Genomic DNA, 18681 nt, shown 5'->3' with positions numbered 1-18681 from the left:
TGCATTTCCACCTCATACATCATCAAATAAAAAAATATAAAAAGCAGCACTTGCAATTAGCCAGTGATACTGCCTTAAAAAAAGAGGGCCTGTATGTACAAGAAGGGCTTAATAATAGTCTCACTTTTCTCCCAATCCCATGAAAGAAAGACCTCCCCCTTTTATATCCGCCAGCGCCTGTAAAAAAAAATGAAAACCTTTAGCCACCCAGTTAGAGCATCAAGCATAAAAAAAAGAATAATGAAACAGTCCTCCCAGTCTATCAAGACAGAAGAAAGAAAAAAAAAAGTTAACATAAAGCCAGAACGTCGAGGACGTCAAGCAAATCATTGGGGCGTTCCATTCGCGGAATCAGGGTGATCAAAGGTTGTTGGGCCGGCCACGGAGCCAAATCGATCGCCTTCGTTGACCATTTGAGATGGAAGAATAGGGGTATTCGCCTGAGAAGTTTGGTCGAAATAACCTCGCGTGGATCCATTAGTTCCTTGAGGGTAGTCGCGATTCCGCTGCAGAGGAGGAAGTATAGTCGAGGTGGGAGGGTATCCGGACCGGGTGTATCCCTGAGCTAACATCGCTCCAGTCGAATCCGGGGTCTGTCTCGGGTCCAAAATCCTTAGCTAGGTGTTCTATTCCACACTCTCACTGGTTCGCAGAGGGGTGCCGTACAGGAGTGCCAGGCTGGTTCATCGCCATCAATTGTCCCACAGCGGCCTGCTGCTGCTGGCTAGATCGGGTTTGACCGGTAGGGTCGGGGATCTGGGACATGGGGGCTGACGCTTGCATGCCCGCTGACGCTTGCATGCCCGGATACATCTATCGGATGTCAGCTCAAAGAGCTCTTGAAATCTGCAAAAGGGGGGTTGTGGGTACGAACCGCCGCATAATCAGGCACCACCTGCCCCGTGGAGTAAGTCTGCATAGCAGCAGGCGTTTGGTAAGTTCCTGGCTGACCAGCGTACATGGCAGCTGTTGGTTGGTTATATGGATCCATCTGACGGGCCATTCGACCATCCACATCATAGAGGTTCTGCTGTCTGCCATAATCGATCGAAGTACGATGACGTTTGACCGGTGGCTGTTGACCGTAGTACCCATAATCCCGGGCCGCCGGCGGATAGCCTCCATAGCTAGATGCTGGAGGAATCTGCACCGACTGACGCTCCGGGGATCGAGTAGGGACTGGCTGATGGAACTCGTCCGGCCGTGTCGATCGTTTCCTGCGGCTGTTAGCTACACGCTTTGACATTTCCCATTCATAGCACGTACAACATGGTCCGAGGCTCCTTCCGAATGCGTAATTTCACACCTTGATCCGCAAATGATCTGGAAAGGTGAGTTGACTCCATCATTCCGGGGAAACTCTTAGGAGGAGAGACTGCGAGCTTGTCAGAATCCAACTATACCACCCTCTCCACAACAGATTCTTACCTGTGAACCGCTCTGAGATCACGGTCTTCAAGTAGGAGACACGATCCCTGTTGGTTCTTTAGCTTGTGAAATCCAGACTAGGCTCCCGACCGTGCTACTCACTTTCGCATCTCGAACAAGGTAAACTTCAGACGAAACTCGCCCTCAATCTTCACCGAAAGATCTCCAAAGACGAAGAACCCTCCATCTACAAAACTCGTCAGTGAAAAAGCCCACTCCCAAGACCAGCCAGAACAAACCGCTGTTGTCCACATCCTTCAACCGGTGAAGGGACGAAACTAGAGTTCCTGCTAACGCAGTCGACGGTGCGACGGGCACAGGACGTTCTTCTGTTGCATCGTACAGGCTGCAGCACATGAAATAGTAAGGGCTTTGCAGGTAATGCCTGCGCCAAAGTCAGCCACCCGCGTAAAGCCACGGTGAATGCACACTTACTGTGCGAGGTAGGTGCCCTCCTCTCGCACCCGGAGCTGGACGATCGGGGGCGGATCGATAGGTTTGCGCTCTGCAGGCGCCATTAGATCCGGTTCCTTTCCTGTCAGTTCCCCCTCCCCTTCACCGACGGGAGACTAGGAACGAGAGAGAGAGAGCTTCCACATACCTTTTTCTTTGCCCCCCGCCACGCGGGCCCGATTGGGCTGCTGGCGAATGATCAAATCAAAGTCAGAACTGGTGTTGTTCAACATTGTCAGTGGGATTCCCTGGACGACCGCGTAAGAGTTGCGACCCTGTCAAAGTAGACACGGGAAGAACGAACTCACCCCTGAGCTTCGCGCGAGAGAGAGGCGTCGGAGAATGTCGCACTCATCAAGACGAGTCACAAACAGACAAGGAAAAGGTGGAGAGAACCCCAAAATTTGAGGTTGCTTTGAAAGACTGTGAACCACCCAGATACGAAGGTCGATCCCCGGGAATACAGAAGACCAGGTAGAAGTGATCTGTGGTTTTACAAGGTAAAGTGGGAAAAAAGGGAACGGGTCTTTGGACCGAGAAGAAATCCAACTGGAAAGAGAACCCTGGACGAGTCACGATGTCGTCGGAGAGGGGTGGCAGCTGTAGTGGGGTAATGGGGGTTTTTTTTCTTTCTGATTCCTTTAGGCTTCAACCATGGAAGAGAGGAACAAATGAGCGACAGTGTAAAAGACAGAGAGATGTCAGTGACGAAAACGGAGTGGTGTCGTCAGTTTGCAAGCGGAAAGAGCCAACCGAGCACGGTTCCAGACAAAAACCTTAAGCGGCTCTCTCTCTGGTATAACGGCCCCCCGGTATAATCAAAAAAAAAAAAAAAGTAGTTCCGCGAGTCTAAAGAATTTATCAATAAATTGGGGGAAGAAAAAAACAGATTCAAATTCAGAAAAAAAAAAATTCAAATCAATTGGATCACAGGCCTCCAAAATCTCACAGTGTTGAACAAATCAGATCCCAGAATCCCACAAAAAAAAATATAAAAAAAGTGAACTAACCCAATGAATTATCCAGGATATAATTTTTTTTTAAAAAAAAAAAAATTGAAATATAAAAAAAAAAAAAAAGAATTGGGAAATCGAAGATCAAATTATACCGTAACAATCTCTTCAAACGAGATCAGCTGAGGTGGATCTTTTTTTCCAAAAAATAAGAAAAGAGGAATTATAAACCCGTAGACGGAAGAAAAGTGGAATAGGTTCAGCTACCCACGGTCGAGGGGGCGAATAGCGATCCGACGTAAAACTTCTTTTTCTCTTTCCGAAAGTAGTGGTCCGCGTTTCTTTGTCAACCCACAAGGTTGGCGCCGGTTATGCAGGTGATCAGACCCGGTTTTTCTTGTTCGGCCGCAAAAGGTGTTGGTCTAAACGCCAGGTGGACTCGGGTCCTGGTCCGGCGTCTAAGCATTCCAGTCAAAAAGTGGAGATATGCACGATCAAGCCGCATCGCCTATGTCCGGGGGTTGTTTCTTTGTCTCCACACTCGATCTGAAATCCTATAACGATTAGCCTGAATGTTCAATTCGTCAATATAGACACCATTTGATGTGAGGAAATCCTGGCGGTTATAGCTGCCGCCTGTCAACCAAAGTTTCCAACCTTGGTTCCAAGGTTGAGTTCCTTATGTCAGCCCGAACCAAAGAATGCCTTCAGGCCCTAGACCTCCCACATTCGCTTGGACACCTCCAAACAAACAAAAAAAAATTGAAGACACTATACCTTTTTATCTTGATGCCCTGAATGCTCTTTGCTGTGATCAATCCAATATTCGTATCACGTGTGATTTCTTCGATTGTGGGGTTTCGTGTATGTGCCACTCGATGTGAATGAGCCCTAAAGGTGAAAGGACTCCACGCGCGTCCGAAGACTCAGGTCCAGCGCAGTCACAAAAAGATCGATCCCGACAGACACAATTGCGTCCAGTGGCACGTCGTAAAGCTCGATAGCGCTGGTTACTCACCTTATTTCGATCCGAGACGACGAAACGATACATGCCGAGTCATGATGCGACAGTGGGAAGCGAAAAGGGGGAGTCAAGTCGAGGAGGAAAAACCACAAGCCAGCGAACGGAACTTGGACAGGTTGTTTTAAGGGGGACCATAATGCAGCGAACAACGCATCACTGTACTGCACGCAGGGCTTCCCCGTGACGGATCACATTGCCTGAGAGATATGCAGGCCCCAGATCCCATGCAAGCTACTGTATGTCGACTGCAGTGGGGGGGCATGCTGGTTGGTTCCATTGGCTGGAAATCCCTCGAGCTATAGGGCCGGGCATGCATCAGCCAAAAGAAAACACAATACCGCAGATCGGGCGTTCGTCATGATAAAAAAAAAACCGGGTACTTTCTAGTATGGACTACGGGGGCTGCTCTGCGCCACACTCGCTGACCCTCGATTTGCGGCTGAGAATGTACGGTACTTTTCCCCTCCTTTTTAGTCATCTTCCAGATGGGTTTGACTGCATCGGTACACAGATGGATCCCACATCCTAGGGCATTAGTTTCTGCGTCTTGCCGAGGTACTTGCATTCCATGCTTTTTGGGCATGGGGCTTATCCTCTTATCAGCTATCAGGAGCTCTTCTTGGCTCATTGGCAAAAGGAAATCCCAAATCCTAGCTTGGCTGCAGATATTGTGGGGCCTGGGTTGGAAGTGGCATGGCGATAATCATGACTCGCCAGCATGTGATACGGAGGGCTGCAGGTGCAGTTGTATATGACAAGCGTTCCTGTCACAGTTAACCCGGCCATATGGGACCTATCTCCGAATGGGATCTTGGATAGCAGCGATCATATGCAAGGAGCAGGAATCAATTTTGATCAGAGGGCGCCGATCAGCCTGACAAAAGTCCCGGTCCCAATATTGAATCCTGCAGCCAGAGTGATAGCGTCATTGGGAACTTTGAAGTGACTGGAGCAGATGGGACCCGCTGAGGGGGTTCGGCGCCAGTACGGAGTACCCAATTTCTAGAGAACAGCGGCTGCGATTCGCTAGGTAAGTACAAGCAGACAAAAAAGGGGGGCAAAATAAGGAAGGAAAAAAAGTGAAAGTGAGGGGGGAAAGCGGGAAAAACACACCACAGGGTACAGGCATTGTCTAATGGTCTGACTGGGGTCTGAACTTGTTCTTATCCATTGCATTATGCCATCATAAGTTCCTGGGCAGTTGATAGGCCCGAAAAAAAATCTCACAGCCCTAGATGCACATCATTATGCGACAAGCAAGCCCCAGCGCTGGGAGCACGACCTGTCACTTCCATTTGACTTCCGGGGTTCGGCTCCGGCGCCAGGACAGAAATCCTAAGCCTTGATCTTGGTTATGGCGGGGAAAGCCACCATTTGCTGGAGAGGCATGACTCAGTTGTGGAAACCTAGCATAACTCGTCCAGACATCGAACGGAATAATTGTGCGAAGGGTGGCTGTGATACTGGCGCTAACTGGTAGGGAAAAAGAAGAGAGAAAAGAAGAAAAGAAAGTTCGAGTGCGAAAAACGAAAAATTAAAAGTGACCGCCAAAAAGGAAGCGAATTTTTCGAATTTTTTTCCCAATTTAAAAGTACAGCGCACACCCTGGCCGAAATCCACTGCGGCCCCGATTGGAAAAAACTGGGAACTTGTTAGTGTCGAGGTTGTTCTCCAGACTACAGTAATAATAATAAGAGGACCAAAGGAAGCTCAAAAGGGTCCCGTGGAGAACAATCCAAAAGCTAAAGTAGAACGAACCCCTGTTCAAGGGAAAAGGAAGGAGCCCTGGAGTACGGAGGGAAATTTTTAGATGTTTATCATTGGACAGTGCAGTCAAAGCCAAAATCATGGGCGCATATCTGACAGCGGCAATCTCCATTGAGAACCAGTGGTTAGGAGCTGCTAGGGGACGCTACTGTGTTTATGCTTAAATGTTGGCCTGTGATGGTTCCATGGTGGTTTGGGGCCCGTTCCATGGTTGTGCTCCCTCCTGACAGTTGTCCGGTCCGTGTTGGCGCCTTGGCCGATCTTCGTCGATCACTTTGGACTAGTATAGATTGCTATTATATTAAAAGGTATTTTGTAAGGTATTTTGTATTCCTGATCTGTATAATCCTTAAAAATGCTAGCTGATATTACTCGCACTATCCTAGTAGCCTCCAGGGCTCATGCGTGAACCATACACGAGTATCCATCCCAATGCAAATTTCACCCTCCTAAAAGGGGTTGGTCTGAAATCTTCCTTTTGTGTGATACCAGATAGACTCGCATGCATGATTGTGATTTCATGATTATTGCTCGATCTTCCTGTGTAAATTCGGGAGCCTAATCCCATTGTAGATCTACTGCAAGGATTATACGGAGTATTTCGTACTTTATGTTGGAGATGTGCCCCGAAGCACCCCTAGTAGAACACATCAGATAATCGCAGATCAGCCACAGCTATCGAGATCCGCATTATGCTTTGTCCCTCGCATACGGAGATATCCTGGGACTACAGTTGACTATTGGGTCTCGAGAAAATGATTATGGTTCATCTTGTCTAGTTGCGGCGTTTTTGTCCCACAGATCTATCATATTTGACGTTTTCAGCCAGAGTCCTGCGCGACATGACACTCATTCTCCGACATATCGCATGCAAGGCACAGATTTACTATGTACACTAAAGCAAAAAGCTACCCAGTAATTGATACATTGACATAAGACATGCTAATCACACACTGTACTAATTCGTCGCAACTAGATAGAAAGAGTAAAGAAACACCCAAGCAAAGAACTCCAGACACCCCCATCCCTGCTCCGTGCTGGATGAAATCCCTGAAAAAGTGACTAGTAGTAAATGGGCCAAAGAGGATCGACGAGTGCCGCGCAACGCTTCCGTCGTCTCTGAACACCCATTTAGCGTAGCGTAGCCTTTGAACAAGAAAAGAAAATGGGGAAAGAATATTAAATCGAAAGGGGACAATGCAGTTCCCGGGGACATGTGAAAGAAAATAGTAGAGGGAAAGAAAGGAATCAGAAATTTCGTTAACAAACGCCCTGTCCACATGCGTAACTTGCTTTGCGGGCAAAAAAAGCCCTCACGAATCATGAGCTGAATTCAAGATTATCATGTCTGCATCACGACATCCCCATCCACTTCGTACTCGGCGTCAGTCTCTGCATCCGCGTCTGCGTCTGCTTCTGCATCTTCGTCGGTGCCATTGGTATTGGCCACGGCCTTTTGACCCTCGCTTTTGCCTGGTGACTTGGAAGCAGACCCTGGCGAGGCGGGAATCACAACGTGAACCTTCTCGACCAAAGCCTTCCGGTTGACGGATCGTGGTGTTTTGGGGTTATCGTTGGATCGACGGGAGACTGCTGTTCCAGGTGACCGCGAGATGGAGTTGGTCTTTTTCTCGGGGGTCCTGGGTGCTTCCATTTCCTTATCCTCGGACGGCTCGAGCGCGAGCTCGGGCTCGGCAGCATCAATACCATTGGTCTTGACAGGTTCCTTAGAGGCAGAGTCTCCATTCACACGCTCTGGTTCTTTTTCGCTCGCGTCCGCAGCTTCCTTGGGTACAGGAGCCACGTTTTCGGCATCCTCATCAACGACGGCTTCTTCCTCAACAACTTCGCTTTGCTCCAGTTCACCGTTGGCCTGGCTAGGTGCTGCTTCGGCTGCTGGCGAGTCCGTGAGGATAGAGCTTCTCCCGCGACGAATGCTGCCTCCAGGGGTGACCATTGCCAGCCCGGAAGGTCGTCGAGGTGTGTTGCGGCCGTTATTACGGCCGGCCGTGGGTGTCATTGACATGTTATTGAGTTTGGTGCTACCAGACGGGCGACCAGGTCTGCGTTTGGGGGGTGCTGCGGGAGGCACAGGAGGCCAAAGTTCGAACCGGGAGGGAGGGATTCCGGCAGCAGGGTTGGGAAGTGCAGTTGGTTCAGAGGTGTCCGCTGTGGAATGGTGGGGGCCATGAGGCCGCAGAGACAATGTGGAAGGCGGTCCAGCGGAGTCTGCGAGAGTGTTTCCATTCGACCCATTCACCATTCGGACATTGCCCTCATAGTCGGTCGCTCTTGCCTCAGTCTCATCTTCATCTTCATCCTGATCCTCTCGAGGGGCGACAGTATGCATAGGAGCACGATCGAAATGAGACTGGTTGCTACGACCCATGATGTAAGGTGTCCAGAGTAGCGCATCTGGATTGAGCTGGACGTAGCCCTTGCTTTCCCAACCACTGATGACCTCGTTGTAGTATTTGTGATCGAGTCGGATGGCGTACGTCTTGGTGATGGGGTCGCGCACAAGAGCTCGAAGTCCTTCTAGAGCAGATACAATGTCATCTGCCGTCATTCCGGTGCGATCAGACAGATCTGCAATGCTGACAGGTGCCTTCAAATCACGAAGTTGGTATGACAGAATCAACCGCCAGTAGTTCCGGTACGATACCAGACCCATGTCGGAGAGCGGCTTCTCGGGCGATCCATTTTTGCCTTCGATGCGGGTAAGGAGGTATGAGAAGTCGATGAGGAGGTTTCCGTAGCCTTTGCGTTGATGGATGGGTAGAGTGAGAATGCAGGAAACGTTGTTTGCTGAGCTTGGACGTTTCTCTTTACTGAAGTAACCAACGAAATGGCAGCCCAGATCGTCGTACTCGGTCATCACATAGAATAAGAATGGCTCAACGTCGTAGTAAAGAGTCTTGGAGCCTAGGAAAAGTTTTGCGAGAAGGCAGAGATTTTGACAGTACACTGGGTTCTTGCGCCCATCAACTTCGAAGATTGAGATCGACCGATCTCGATAGATCTCGTCACCTGGGGGATGTTTCGCGGGGCACTTGAGTTTATGGCGCCAGGCGACAAAGTCCGAGTTCATGTACTTGAGACAGAACTCGCAAATGTACAGAACACGGTTGCGACTGTATTCCTCTGGGTAAGGCGCTGCATACCAGGTTTCGATCTCGTAGCCACCGAAGTTGATAGACTTGATCTTTGAAGGAGGACCAGAAACTTTTTGTGATGCGTGCGCAGTGGCTTCGCCATTAAGTTCCGCTTCCTTCACTTTCTGTTGCCACTCATCTTCGGCTTTCAGGCGTGCCTGTTCGAATCGATCGCGATCGAATTGTGTGGGGAGTGTTCTGGATGTATCTTGTTCGATTTCGGACAGAATCCCTCCATAAGGCTTTGATTTGGCGTCGTCGGTCTCACGGTCGAACAAAGTCATGGAGTTGTAGGATATGGGGGGAAGGGGAACGAAGTGTGCCTGGGGTTCTGGGGCCACAGGTGGCGGCTTTGGTGCTTTCTTCTTTTTGCGTTGCGGTCGGATTAGAGAGCCTGTTATTTTAGACATTTTCCCCTCTTCCAGCCGGAACCCGATAATCAATTTCCCAAACTGCCGAGTAACCACGCGGCAGTGCTCTCGGTCCACTGCGCGAGTGCGTCGCACGCGTACAGAGCGTGTCCGAGCAGGAGAGTGGACATCGCCATCAACAAGGCTATCCCCACCTTCCAAGGCCGCATCATTCAAACTTGGGTGATCGGAGCGGAAAGATGTTTGTCGGAGTCTTTTGCGAAGCACAGGTGTATGTTCTTCGGCCTCAATTGACGAAGCCTTTCGCTTGCGCAGCGATCGCGAGCTGTTGAGCATCTCGTCGTTGACACCTGTGTTAAAGATAGAGTGGAATCCCTCGTCGTGTGTGCCAGCGTGCGCAGGTAGAAGCTCTTTGGGAAGGGCTGAAGCTCCGAGTCCTGTTTCTGTCGGTAAATCTGTTATCGGGTCGGGCTGTAGATTGTTATGAACACAGCCGGGGCACCTCCATGGGTCTGCGTGTTGCAATGTTAGTGGGTAATACATCAAAGAGGCGATGAGACAGCAACCAAGGACCGCGGGGTTGCGTACCTTCCGTTTCGTCATATGCTCCTTGTTCGCGAGCGCATTGGCAATGGGCTGTTGGAGTGTCAAGTCAGCGATTGTCTCGGGGTAAAGGTAAGAGGCTAAGCTCTTTTCTGCTCGGCAACCGCCAAACGGAGCGACATACAGTGATCACCACAAACAATACAAGTGAGCCATTCCTCGAAATCTTCACTTGGGTCGTGTTCCTCGTCTTGACTGCAAAATCTATTGGTCCGTTGTTAGTACTTAGACCCTAATTCTGTGCCCAGTGCTCTATCGAGCCCTTCTACTTACACGCAGTTTGAGCCACTACGGATATCAGTTTCGATATCCTCGCCGCCATTGCTCTCAGCTTCCCAGTCTTCAGCTTCTGACTCGTGGTCAGTTGATTCAGGTTCTGAGGCGTCACGGTCATTTGCCTCAAACCCGGGATCGGCATCTGCGTCGGCTGTCTCAGACTCCGCATAGTCTTCTTCGGAACCCGCGTCGTCGTCAGGTAACTTGACAGCTCCAACAGGCTCGGCCTCATCGTTGTCGTCATCGTTTTCTCCGTTCAACCCATTGATGCTTGAGTTGTTTCCATCTGCAGCTTCCTCCGGGCCATCCTCATCAACTTCGCCAGTGTAAGCTCTGTGGACGGCATCCTGAAGCCGTTGATCCATTTCATACAAGTCGGTTTCTTCTTCGCCCTCCGCATCTAGGTCGCTGTCGGCCGGGTCCACAGTCGGGTCGAGTTTGCCCGGTTCATCGTTTGCTGGCGGCACCGTCGCCGCCATAGTGAAAGTTACCGCCACCGCCAGGTTGAGCACAGCAGTGCTTCGTGTATGCGCTCAGGCGGACTGAGGTATCTTTTTTGTGAAAGAAGCTTAAACCGATCCGGTTACAGAAGCACCCCGCTGACGTCGGCGCTGATCCGGGGGTGCATCTGGATCAAAAGCGGGTTCGAGGCTGGTTGGAGTGATACCGAAGATTTTTACGAACAGAAGTACCGTTCGAGATCGACACTCAAAGTTTCCAGGCGCAAAGTGGAAGCTAAACAAACAAGAGGTGTCAGTCCGCCGCTGAAGTGGCTAGGCATCGCAAGCGCGTCGCAAAACAGAGGAAACTCACCCCAAGAGAAACCAGTACAATATTTGATTCAAAAGCGTACCAGACGCGTCGAAGGACAGTCCATACACCGGGGCCTGTCTCTTTTACAATCGAATGCGATCCGCAACGGCCTTCACGCCCCTTGTCCTGTGAGTGTCGTTGCAGCGCGCTGAGTCAGCGCGGGCTAAACCACTTTGGGTGGAGGAGACCTCAAGCCCGTCGCTGTAGGAAGAGACACTCCCCTCCATACTCTCCGCGATCTATCCACTCTCCTCAGTCCGTGAGAGGCTTTACGGCTCTTGATTCTACTTTGACACTTCTTTCCGATAATCTACATACCCATACAACCGCACGCCATGGGTGTACCCTTCGAGGCCCTGCTTCCCTATGGGATTATCATGGGCGTACGTACCATTGGTCAATGCCTTCCGGGACTATAGCTCACCAATTGCTACAGATGTTTGGTGTGACTGGTTACGGTCTTCACTATGTCAAGCGCTTTGCCAATGACGGCAAGAAGGCGCGCTGGAACCGTGACCTGTGGGATAGAGTAAGTTGGTTCCATCCTTGTCGGCTGCGGTCGGAACTTGCATATAGCACATTGGCTAATAATTTTACAGCAAAGTGAGTGACTATCAGCTTATTGGCTGACCTAAAAGCGCCTGGGAATAATTGTATGAGACTAACCACAACCAACAATAGTGATGGAGAGAGACCAGCGCATCACAGGCTCATTCCGCGGGCAGTCCAGCAACCACCAAGCGCCCACCGGATTCGAAGTCAGCAACCCATGGAAGGTACGAATAACATATTATGTGTTCCTTGGATTCCAGTCTTCATGCAGAAACGCTGACCTGAGATATAGATCGAGAGTCGGATCTTCTAGTTTCAAAAATTGCAGCCTCTTTTCCTTTACGTTCAATGTCTGCGCCTTCCTTACACCGTGATCATACATATCCACTGCAATTTCTCTAGAAACATTCAATGTTGTACCATATCCTTTATTCTCTCGGGTTTCTTTAGTAGTCCGCTCAGCCATGTCTACTTGAGTGCTGAGGTCATTCCCCGAATCCCTTGGATCTCATCCTCACGAAGGTGCATATCGAAATACTTGGCCAAGGCCTTGACGCGGTCCTCTTCGGTCTCCAGCACTTGCAGGATCTCCGTTTTCCCGCCCAATCTCTCCTTGACCTCTTTGCCCGACATGACACACTGGCCAATAATCTCTGTGCCAGTTTGGTCCAAAATCATTCGCATGCAGACAAAGACATGAGTGAACCAGCTAGTTCTGCTCTGGCTGACAGAGAAGTTCATGACCCCGAAATCCTGCGGTAGGAACTCCACGTCGGAAAAGCAGATCGTTGGCAACCAGTCGCTCTCGGGGTTGTATCTTGTTTGGTAGATCCAGATCTTTTGGCTTTGGTCCGTGAACTCGGCAATGCTTTCTCTGACAATACGCATCTCAGATGGCGCGATAGCCGTAGCAGTAGCACCATCTTGAAGTAATAGCGGGGCAGTGGCACAATTGTTTCCAAAGCCGACATCAATCTGTCCATATCCGTTAGTATGGTTTATGCGGAGGAGTATATCTTCATGCCGTACCATGTACTTCTCCCCTCCAATAATCACAATCAAAATCATATGTCCACTTCGCCAGGTCAATGATGTCAGCTCGAATGCTCAGAATGCTGAAGTGTCGGGGAGCTTACAGTGGCAAATATAATCCATTATTCAATCCCCCTGCTGCTGCCTGGCTGACTCTACCTCCAGTGGCATAAACAAGATACCCCAGGGACCGCAAGACGATAAGGAAGAGTCCCGTATTCTCCATGCAGTACCCATCTAGCCGCCGCTTCACCATCTTCTCAAAGAGACTCTGCGGGTTCAGAGAAATAGTATGATGTTGCGAGTAATGCAGCCCTGAGTTGCCCCATGGAATGGCAGTGAGGTGTCGTCTTTGCAGAACACAAAGCGCAGAAAACGCATCATTCTCGATACCCTGGCGGAGATGCTGAAGAAGATTGCCCTCGGATTGAGCGTAGTGGGAGTACCCGATGCGGTTCAAGTATAACTCCAGTTGTTGATCGGTATATGTGGGTTTTGGTGCCATCGTTAGGGTTCTTTCTATTTGGGTTTCGGTGCTCGAAGAGTGGTATATGAATTGTCTATACCTACGGCTGACAACGTTGAGGATCGGGATTATTCCATTTCCTCCAGTTTATTGTCGTTTTGATGACCAATATTACCTTGGCTCCCCACACTTTCCCCCCACAAGGTTGCCTCCGCGACACCGGCAGTTTATACGGCTATATCAGGGTTCTACATTAGGCAACTGCTATATTAGGGAATACCTCGTGGACAACTTTATCTGCAAACCGCCTGTTCAGACACTTGATTGATTGAAGCTATAAGACCAAGAATGAAGAAATATATCGCGTAAAATGCGCCCATCTTTTGTTAGCATTATTCGAACTACATACGAAACTACTAGGTTCAGAAGGCTAACTCGAAATTATATAAACAATGCTACATCGTAAACCTTGAACTGGGGTAAATATCTCCTATAGAATATCGGCAATGGAAGACACGAATTCCGGTACTTGTAGCACTATATAAACAATCTATTTTTGCTTGGTTTTAAGGTGACTTGTTACCCCACGTTTCCTGCAAGCTGCCGATAGATCACCTCGGCTATGACCCCTTATAAGGAACATTAGCCAGACATAATTATCAATTTTATACATATAGTTGTGGAAAAATATAATTGATTTATATTCTTCGGTGTCACAATATCTCAAAATTAAGCAATAAACTTTTGAAACATCTTTAAACCCTCCGAGTTATAGATCTCCGATGATGTAGTATTCATCCGATATCCGGACCTACGGACATGTGCTTCGACTGATCAGCCAATGTACCTTTTGTTCATCATATTCCTCTATTACTTCTTGTCTAAACTCCAATACAGTGCAACTATCTAAACAAATTCAGAAACAAGAGCACATTGCCCCTCCCACCTTGAAACCCCCACTTCTAAGCACAATGGCTACGCTAAACGAGCAACTCGTGACATTGATCGAGAACTATTCGCCCTGCGATGTATGCCAGCGTTGTTTTTCCATATCAAACTATCGAACAATGCATCTGATATTCTAATTCTTTAGGTATCAGACGCCCTCATCAAGCTGCAAAAGACTCCCGAGGGCAGCACAGCAAGAGCAGGTTACCTTGCAGATCTAGGTAAACCATCAATACAAAGCCCAACAAAACCTATATCTATAGATTCAATAATCCCACTCACATATACCTACCAGTGCCATTCTCTCCCATGACAGGACGAAATGAAACAATGCCGAAGATTGCGGCCCCGGCAACAACATTCAAATTTCTGGCCAAAGACGCCAGCCCGCCATCAATCGCGACAGAAAATCCCCAGAAGCACGGTTTTCCACCGGGTAAGCACTGGGTAGATCATGTCGGCGAATTTCAAGCGTCAGATCCTTCTGGTGCCGGATCGATCGTCGTTATTGAGCAGCCTGAGAGCCAGTACTGCGCTGTGACGGGTGGGATTATGGCGACCCGAATGAAAGCCCTCGGGATCAAAGCCACGGTTGTAGGTGGCCGTGTCAGGGACTTGAGGGAATTGCAGGCTACTGGGCTTCCGGTTTGTGGTAATCTCTCATGGTTTTGTCGTTAGCGTTACTAATTGGTTTTCTGGTGATAGATCTGGGCTCGTGCTACTTCTACAGTTGGCACCAATGCAGAGGCCAAGGCCGGTGCTCGTGATGTGCCAATCTCAATTGGGGGTGTTACTGTTTCACCTGTGAGTTCTAGCCCTTGTATTTGCTTATTGCTTCATGGTAAATTCCATGGTCTAATCATTGGCATTATAGGGAGACATCATCTTCTGTGACCCCTTGGAAGGAGTAGTGGCTATTCCTCGCGAGCTGCTCGGCCAGGTGCTTGAGCTCATGCCTCAACTGACTACAATGGATGGCCACGCTAAGGAAGCTGTTGCGCAAGGAATGAGCGTCACTGATGCTTTTAAGAAATTTCGCTGAAAGCCTGCTCCAACCGAATGTATATAGTGCGTACGACCAGATGATACATTAGGCGACGAACTGGAAAGACCCGGACCAAGTACATATTTCACAGAAGCACATGTACGAAATATACAGCAATATTGGTATCAAATGTAGAGCATATATAAGTAGCTCCAATATTTTGGTATTCGAAGTATTCAATACATAACGAGAAATCTGTGTATCTGAAATAGAAAAAAGGGGCTAAAAAGCCAAATCGCTGTGCAAATGTACAATCGAAACATAAGTTTCGTTTACTCGGCCACCCAGACAGCGGCCATACCCATACCGGTACCGATACACATGCTGGTGACACCAATCTTCTTGTTTGTGCGCTTGAGCTCAGTGAACAGTGTGCTGACCTGGCGAGCACCAGTGCAGCCAAGAGGGTGACCGAAAGCAATAGCACCACCCTTGGGGTTGATCTTCTCGGCAGGAATTCCGAGCTCGTTAACACACCAGACACACTGGGAAGCGAAGGCCTCGTTGATCTCGTAGATGTCGACATCATCCTTGGTGATGCCGGCCTTCTCCAATGCAACGGGGATAGCCTTCCAGGGGCCGACACCCATGAGCAAGGGCTTGACACCGACAACGCTGGCAGCGACGTACTTGCCGAGGATATTCTGGCCCAGACGCTCGGCAGTGGAACGCTTCATGAGGAGGACGGCGGCGGCACCGTCGGAGATCTGAGAGGCGTTACCGGCGTGGATGGAGCCGTCCTTGGAAAAGGCGGGCTTGATCTTGGCGAGCGACTCGGCGGTGATACCGGGGCGAATGCCGTCATCGGCCTTCACGGTGATGGTCTTCTCCTCGCCGGTCTTGGGGTCAGTCCACTTCACGTCCAGGGGGGCGATCTCCTCGTTGAAGAGACCAGCCTTCTGGGCGGCAAGGGCCTTTTGGTATGAGTTGGCGGCGAAGGCGTCTTGGGAAGTGCGGGTCACGCCACGGTCCTTGGCCATGTTCTCGGACAGGACACCCATGGGGACCTTGCAGTTTGCGGACTCAGGGTGGCTCTCGAGGAGGTCGGAAAACTCGGTCACGGCACCAGGTCTGTATCATATTGTTAGTCATATTACAACAATAGAGTTCTGGGGCTTCAAACATACCCGTACTGAGAGGACATGCTCTCAACACCGGCGCCGATGCCGACGTCGATCATGCCAGACTGAATGGCGTTGGCAATATCGGCGATAGCCTGGAGACCGCTGGAGCACTGACGGTTCGTGCTCCGCACAGCGGTGCTCTCTGGGAAGCCAGCCACAAGAGCGGCGGCACGGAACTCAGTGGCACCACCACCGGGTGCAAGGACATTACCGACGGCAATATCCTGGACGGCGCTGGGGTCAACGCCGCTCTTGTTCAGAACAGCCTTGAATACACCGGCAAGCAGATCAGCGCCAGCGGTATCCTTGAAGCCACCCTTACCACCCTTTGTGAGGGCGGTGCGCAGGGCACATGTCACGACAATGTCATCGGCGTGCTTCTCGAGGAGGGCGGCGGCTCCCTTCTTGCCACCAGGGCCGAAGTGGGAGGAAACCTGGTTAAGACGTTGCTGGGCTATAGATATAAATTAGTTTTCTGGTTCTATTTCAATTATAACTTGCAACAAGCTATCGGAAACTAAGTATTCTGTTGAATACATGGCCATGGGGTGTCACATGCACGGCACTCACCGTTAGACATGACGTCAATGTGTGATGGAGGTATGGGAGAGGTATAAGGATGAAGAATAGAGCAAAGGTGAGGATAAGAAAGTAGCCCAAATATCCGGGGATCAGTTGGTTTATAAATCAGGGCCGTGGAATCGGTGATATTTCCCCTTTGGATGGCCGTTGCTGGCCGCTGTCGCATTCTAAGGAAGTACCGAGGTCCATTTAGTCGCATCATCGTTGATCCGGGCCAGTCACGGGATCTCCGGTTGGTGGATCAAGGGGGGCATGTGAAATCGAGGGATTGCATATATCACATGCGTGTGTGTTGGTCGGACTCACGATTTAGGACGCCACGTAAGTAGATCAGCTCGGCTTAGTGTCGGTATGTTCAATATGTCTTCAGGTGTTATTCTACATATGTTGTAGCCATTTTACTCCGGAGCCTATCTCAATATAATATCGATCTGTCTTCACGATGAAGGAACCTGGCTGAATCCTTTTGGGCGTTTATCCCACATCATTGTGTTCAGAGATGGAATGTCGGCCATTTATTTCAACCAACTCCCCTGATAGCTCAGCTGGAAGAGCGCAAGACTGTAATTGTCCTGTTCTGTAAAGAACCTGTCATCTTGAGGTCCCTGGTTCGATCCCGGGTCAGGGGATTATTTTTTGCTTTTTTCACATATTTTTGATGGAACATCATAGATTGACTGACTGTGGTGCTTGCTGGTCCTCAAACCACGAACTACTTTGATTCAACACAATGGCCGCAAATTCCAATATGATCGCGGATATCAACCTCCTATCTGGATTTCTCAGCGACAATCAACTACAAAATCTCTCCACCGCATCCCCGGTCGACTGCATTGTCATATGCGCTTCTGCCGTTCTCCACAGTACCGAGGTCCTCTTCAAGACTCTTCAGCAGAGGCCATCTCTTACCAGGGCCCTCGTACTGTGCGGCGGTATCGGGCACTCGACCGAGCTTCTTTATGATGCAGTGAAATCACATTCAGTCTTTTCGCGGATCGCCGATGAGATCCAAGGTCTCCCTGAAGCCAAAGTTCTCGAACGAATTCTAGATGAGTTCTTCGATCGATCTCTCATCACCAAGGAAGGATGTCAAATTCTCCTTGAACCCCGATCTACGAATTGCGGACAGAATGCTTCCTTCTCTCGCAAGGTCCTCGATGAAGCGGGCTTTCAGGCACCAGCGACTTGCATTATTATTCAGGACCCCACGATGATGCTCAGGACCAGGGCGTCGTTTGAGAAGGCCTACGAGGGTATCCGTTCCCCAATCTCGGTTATTAGTTGCCCGGTATTTGTGCCGCAGGTGCAATTGTCCCTTGACGGAGTACTTGAGTACTCGGACATATTGCCGCCGTCAGAGTTGTGGTCACAAAGTCGGTTTATGGATCTGATCATGGGCGAGATACCGAGGCTGAGGGATGATAAGGATGGTTATGGTCCTCAGGGGCGTGGTTTTATTGCTCATGTGGATGTTCCAAGTCATATTGAGGCAGCTTGGTCTCGACTACAAGTGGTGGCTAAGAGCTCTAGATAGGGATATGGAGATATTGAGTTCAAACAGATAACAGCAAAATAATGTCGAAACCACTAAGTACGCACAACTATACAACATGATCATTGGCTAAGGTGTATTTATTGTACATTGTATGCGTTGGAAGTTATAACTTATGGCAACCGAGGCACCGATCCCGTGCATGCGCCTATAATGCAAGGAGGGCATACATACCCGTGGACAACCCCACCACAATATATTGTACCGTACAATATACAGTATAGGAGTAACTAACCTCTAGCTCAGCCTATTTTATATTAAAAAATTTATATAAGAAATCTTGGAAAGAAATAAAAAAAAATGATCCCCTGACCCGGGATCGAACCAGGGACCTCAAGATGACAGGTTCTTTACAGAACAGGACAATTACAGTCTTGCGCTCTTCCAGCTGAGCTATCAGGGGATTTGATTGGTTGATTCACACATTTATGTATCATGACCTCACAAACATCCATGGATACCCGAATGATGCCACTTCAACTGAATACAACGTTGAAAGACTTCATTTGTGAAATAACAGTATATACTCATTAATTG

The 18681-nt window shown here is 49.4% G+C and overlaps 7 protein-coding genes across 7 annotated transcripts; 3 read left to right on the top strand and 4 right to left on the bottom strand.

Moving 5' to 3' along the window:
* Positions 1-326: 326 nt before the first annotated feature.
* Positions 327-2236, bottom strand: vosA (the record flags this gene model as incomplete). The annotated part of the gene is made up of 10 exons (XM_056724792.1): positions 327-593; positions 667-813; positions 875-1217; positions 1267-1375; positions 1429-1475; positions 1531-1615; positions 1668-1813; positions 1864-1933; positions 2030-2097; positions 2190-2236. 10 exons carry the CDS (start codon positions 2234-2236, stop codon positions 327-329), a joined length of 1329 nt encoding a protein of 442 aa, XP_056581042.1.
* A 4731-nt stretch (positions 2237-6967) lies between these two features.
* Positions 6968-10509, bottom strand: N7517_007061 (uncharacterized protein; the record flags this gene model as incomplete). Its single annotated transcript, XM_056724791.1, has 4 exons — positions 6968-9663; positions 9740-9787; positions 9879-9958; positions 10028-10509. The coding sequence occupies 4 exons, from the start codon at positions 10507-10509 to the stop codon at positions 6968-6970; spliced, it is 3306 nt and encodes a 1101-aa protein (XP_056581041.1).
* Positions 10510-11178: 669 nt separating this feature from the next.
* On the top strand, positions 11179-11797 carry N7517_007060 (NADH dehydrogenase [ubiquinone] 1 alpha subcomplex subunit 1; the record flags this gene model as incomplete). The annotated part of the gene is made up of 5 exons (XM_056724790.1): positions 11179-11226; positions 11280-11376; positions 11443-11446; positions 11525-11619; positions 11688-11797. The coding sequence occupies 5 exons, from the start codon at positions 11179-11181 to the stop codon at positions 11795-11797; spliced, it is 354 nt and encodes a 117-aa protein (XP_056581040.1).
* Positions 11798-11863: 66 nt separating this feature from the next.
* On the bottom strand, positions 11864-12932 carry N7517_007059 (arylamine N-acetyltransferase family protein; the record flags this gene model as incomplete). Its single annotated transcript, XM_056724789.1, has 3 exons — positions 11864-12370; positions 12425-12470; positions 12532-12932. The coding sequence occupies 3 exons, from the start codon at positions 12930-12932 to the stop codon at positions 11864-11866; spliced, it is 954 nt and encodes a 317-aa protein (XP_056581039.1).
* A 932-nt stretch (positions 12933-13864) lies between these two features.
* N7517_007058 (RraA family protein) lies at positions 13865-14883 on the top strand (the record flags this gene model as incomplete). Its single annotated transcript, XM_056724788.1, has 5 exons — positions 13865-13921; positions 13987-14062; positions 14137-14486; positions 14547-14645; positions 14716-14883. The coding sequence occupies 5 exons, from the start codon at positions 13865-13867 to the stop codon at positions 14881-14883; spliced, it is 750 nt and encodes a 249-aa protein (XP_056581038.1).
* Positions 14884-15158: 275 nt separating this feature from the next.
* N7517_007057 (3-ketoacyl-coA thiolase peroxisomal A precursor) lies at positions 15159-16794 on the bottom strand (the record flags this gene model as incomplete). The annotated part of the gene is made up of 3 exons (XM_056724787.1): positions 15159-15957; positions 16014-16464; positions 16581-16794. 3 exons carry the CDS (start codon positions 16792-16794, stop codon positions 15159-15161), a joined length of 1464 nt encoding a protein of 487 aa, XP_056581037.1.
* Positions 16795-17322: 528 nt separating this feature from the next.
* On the top strand, positions 17323-18126 carry N7517_007056 (YdcF family protein; the record flags this gene model as incomplete). The annotated part of the gene is made up of 1 exon (XM_056724786.1): positions 17323-18126. One exon carries the CDS (start codon positions 17323-17325, stop codon positions 18124-18126), a length of 804 nt encoding a protein of 267 aa, XP_056581036.1.
* Positions 18127-18681: the final 555 nt, after the last annotated feature.

The sequence above is a fragment of the Penicillium concentricum genome, assembly GCF_028827145.1.
Source record: "Penicillium concentricum strain IBT 3081 chromosome Unknown utg000002l_segment0_segment0, whole genome shotgun sequence".
NCBI classification, from domain to species: domain Eukaryota; kingdom Fungi; phylum Ascomycota; class Eurotiomycetes; order Eurotiales; family Aspergillaceae; genus Penicillium; species Penicillium concentricum.
This window is presented reverse-complemented; position numbering and strand designations above follow the sequence as displayed.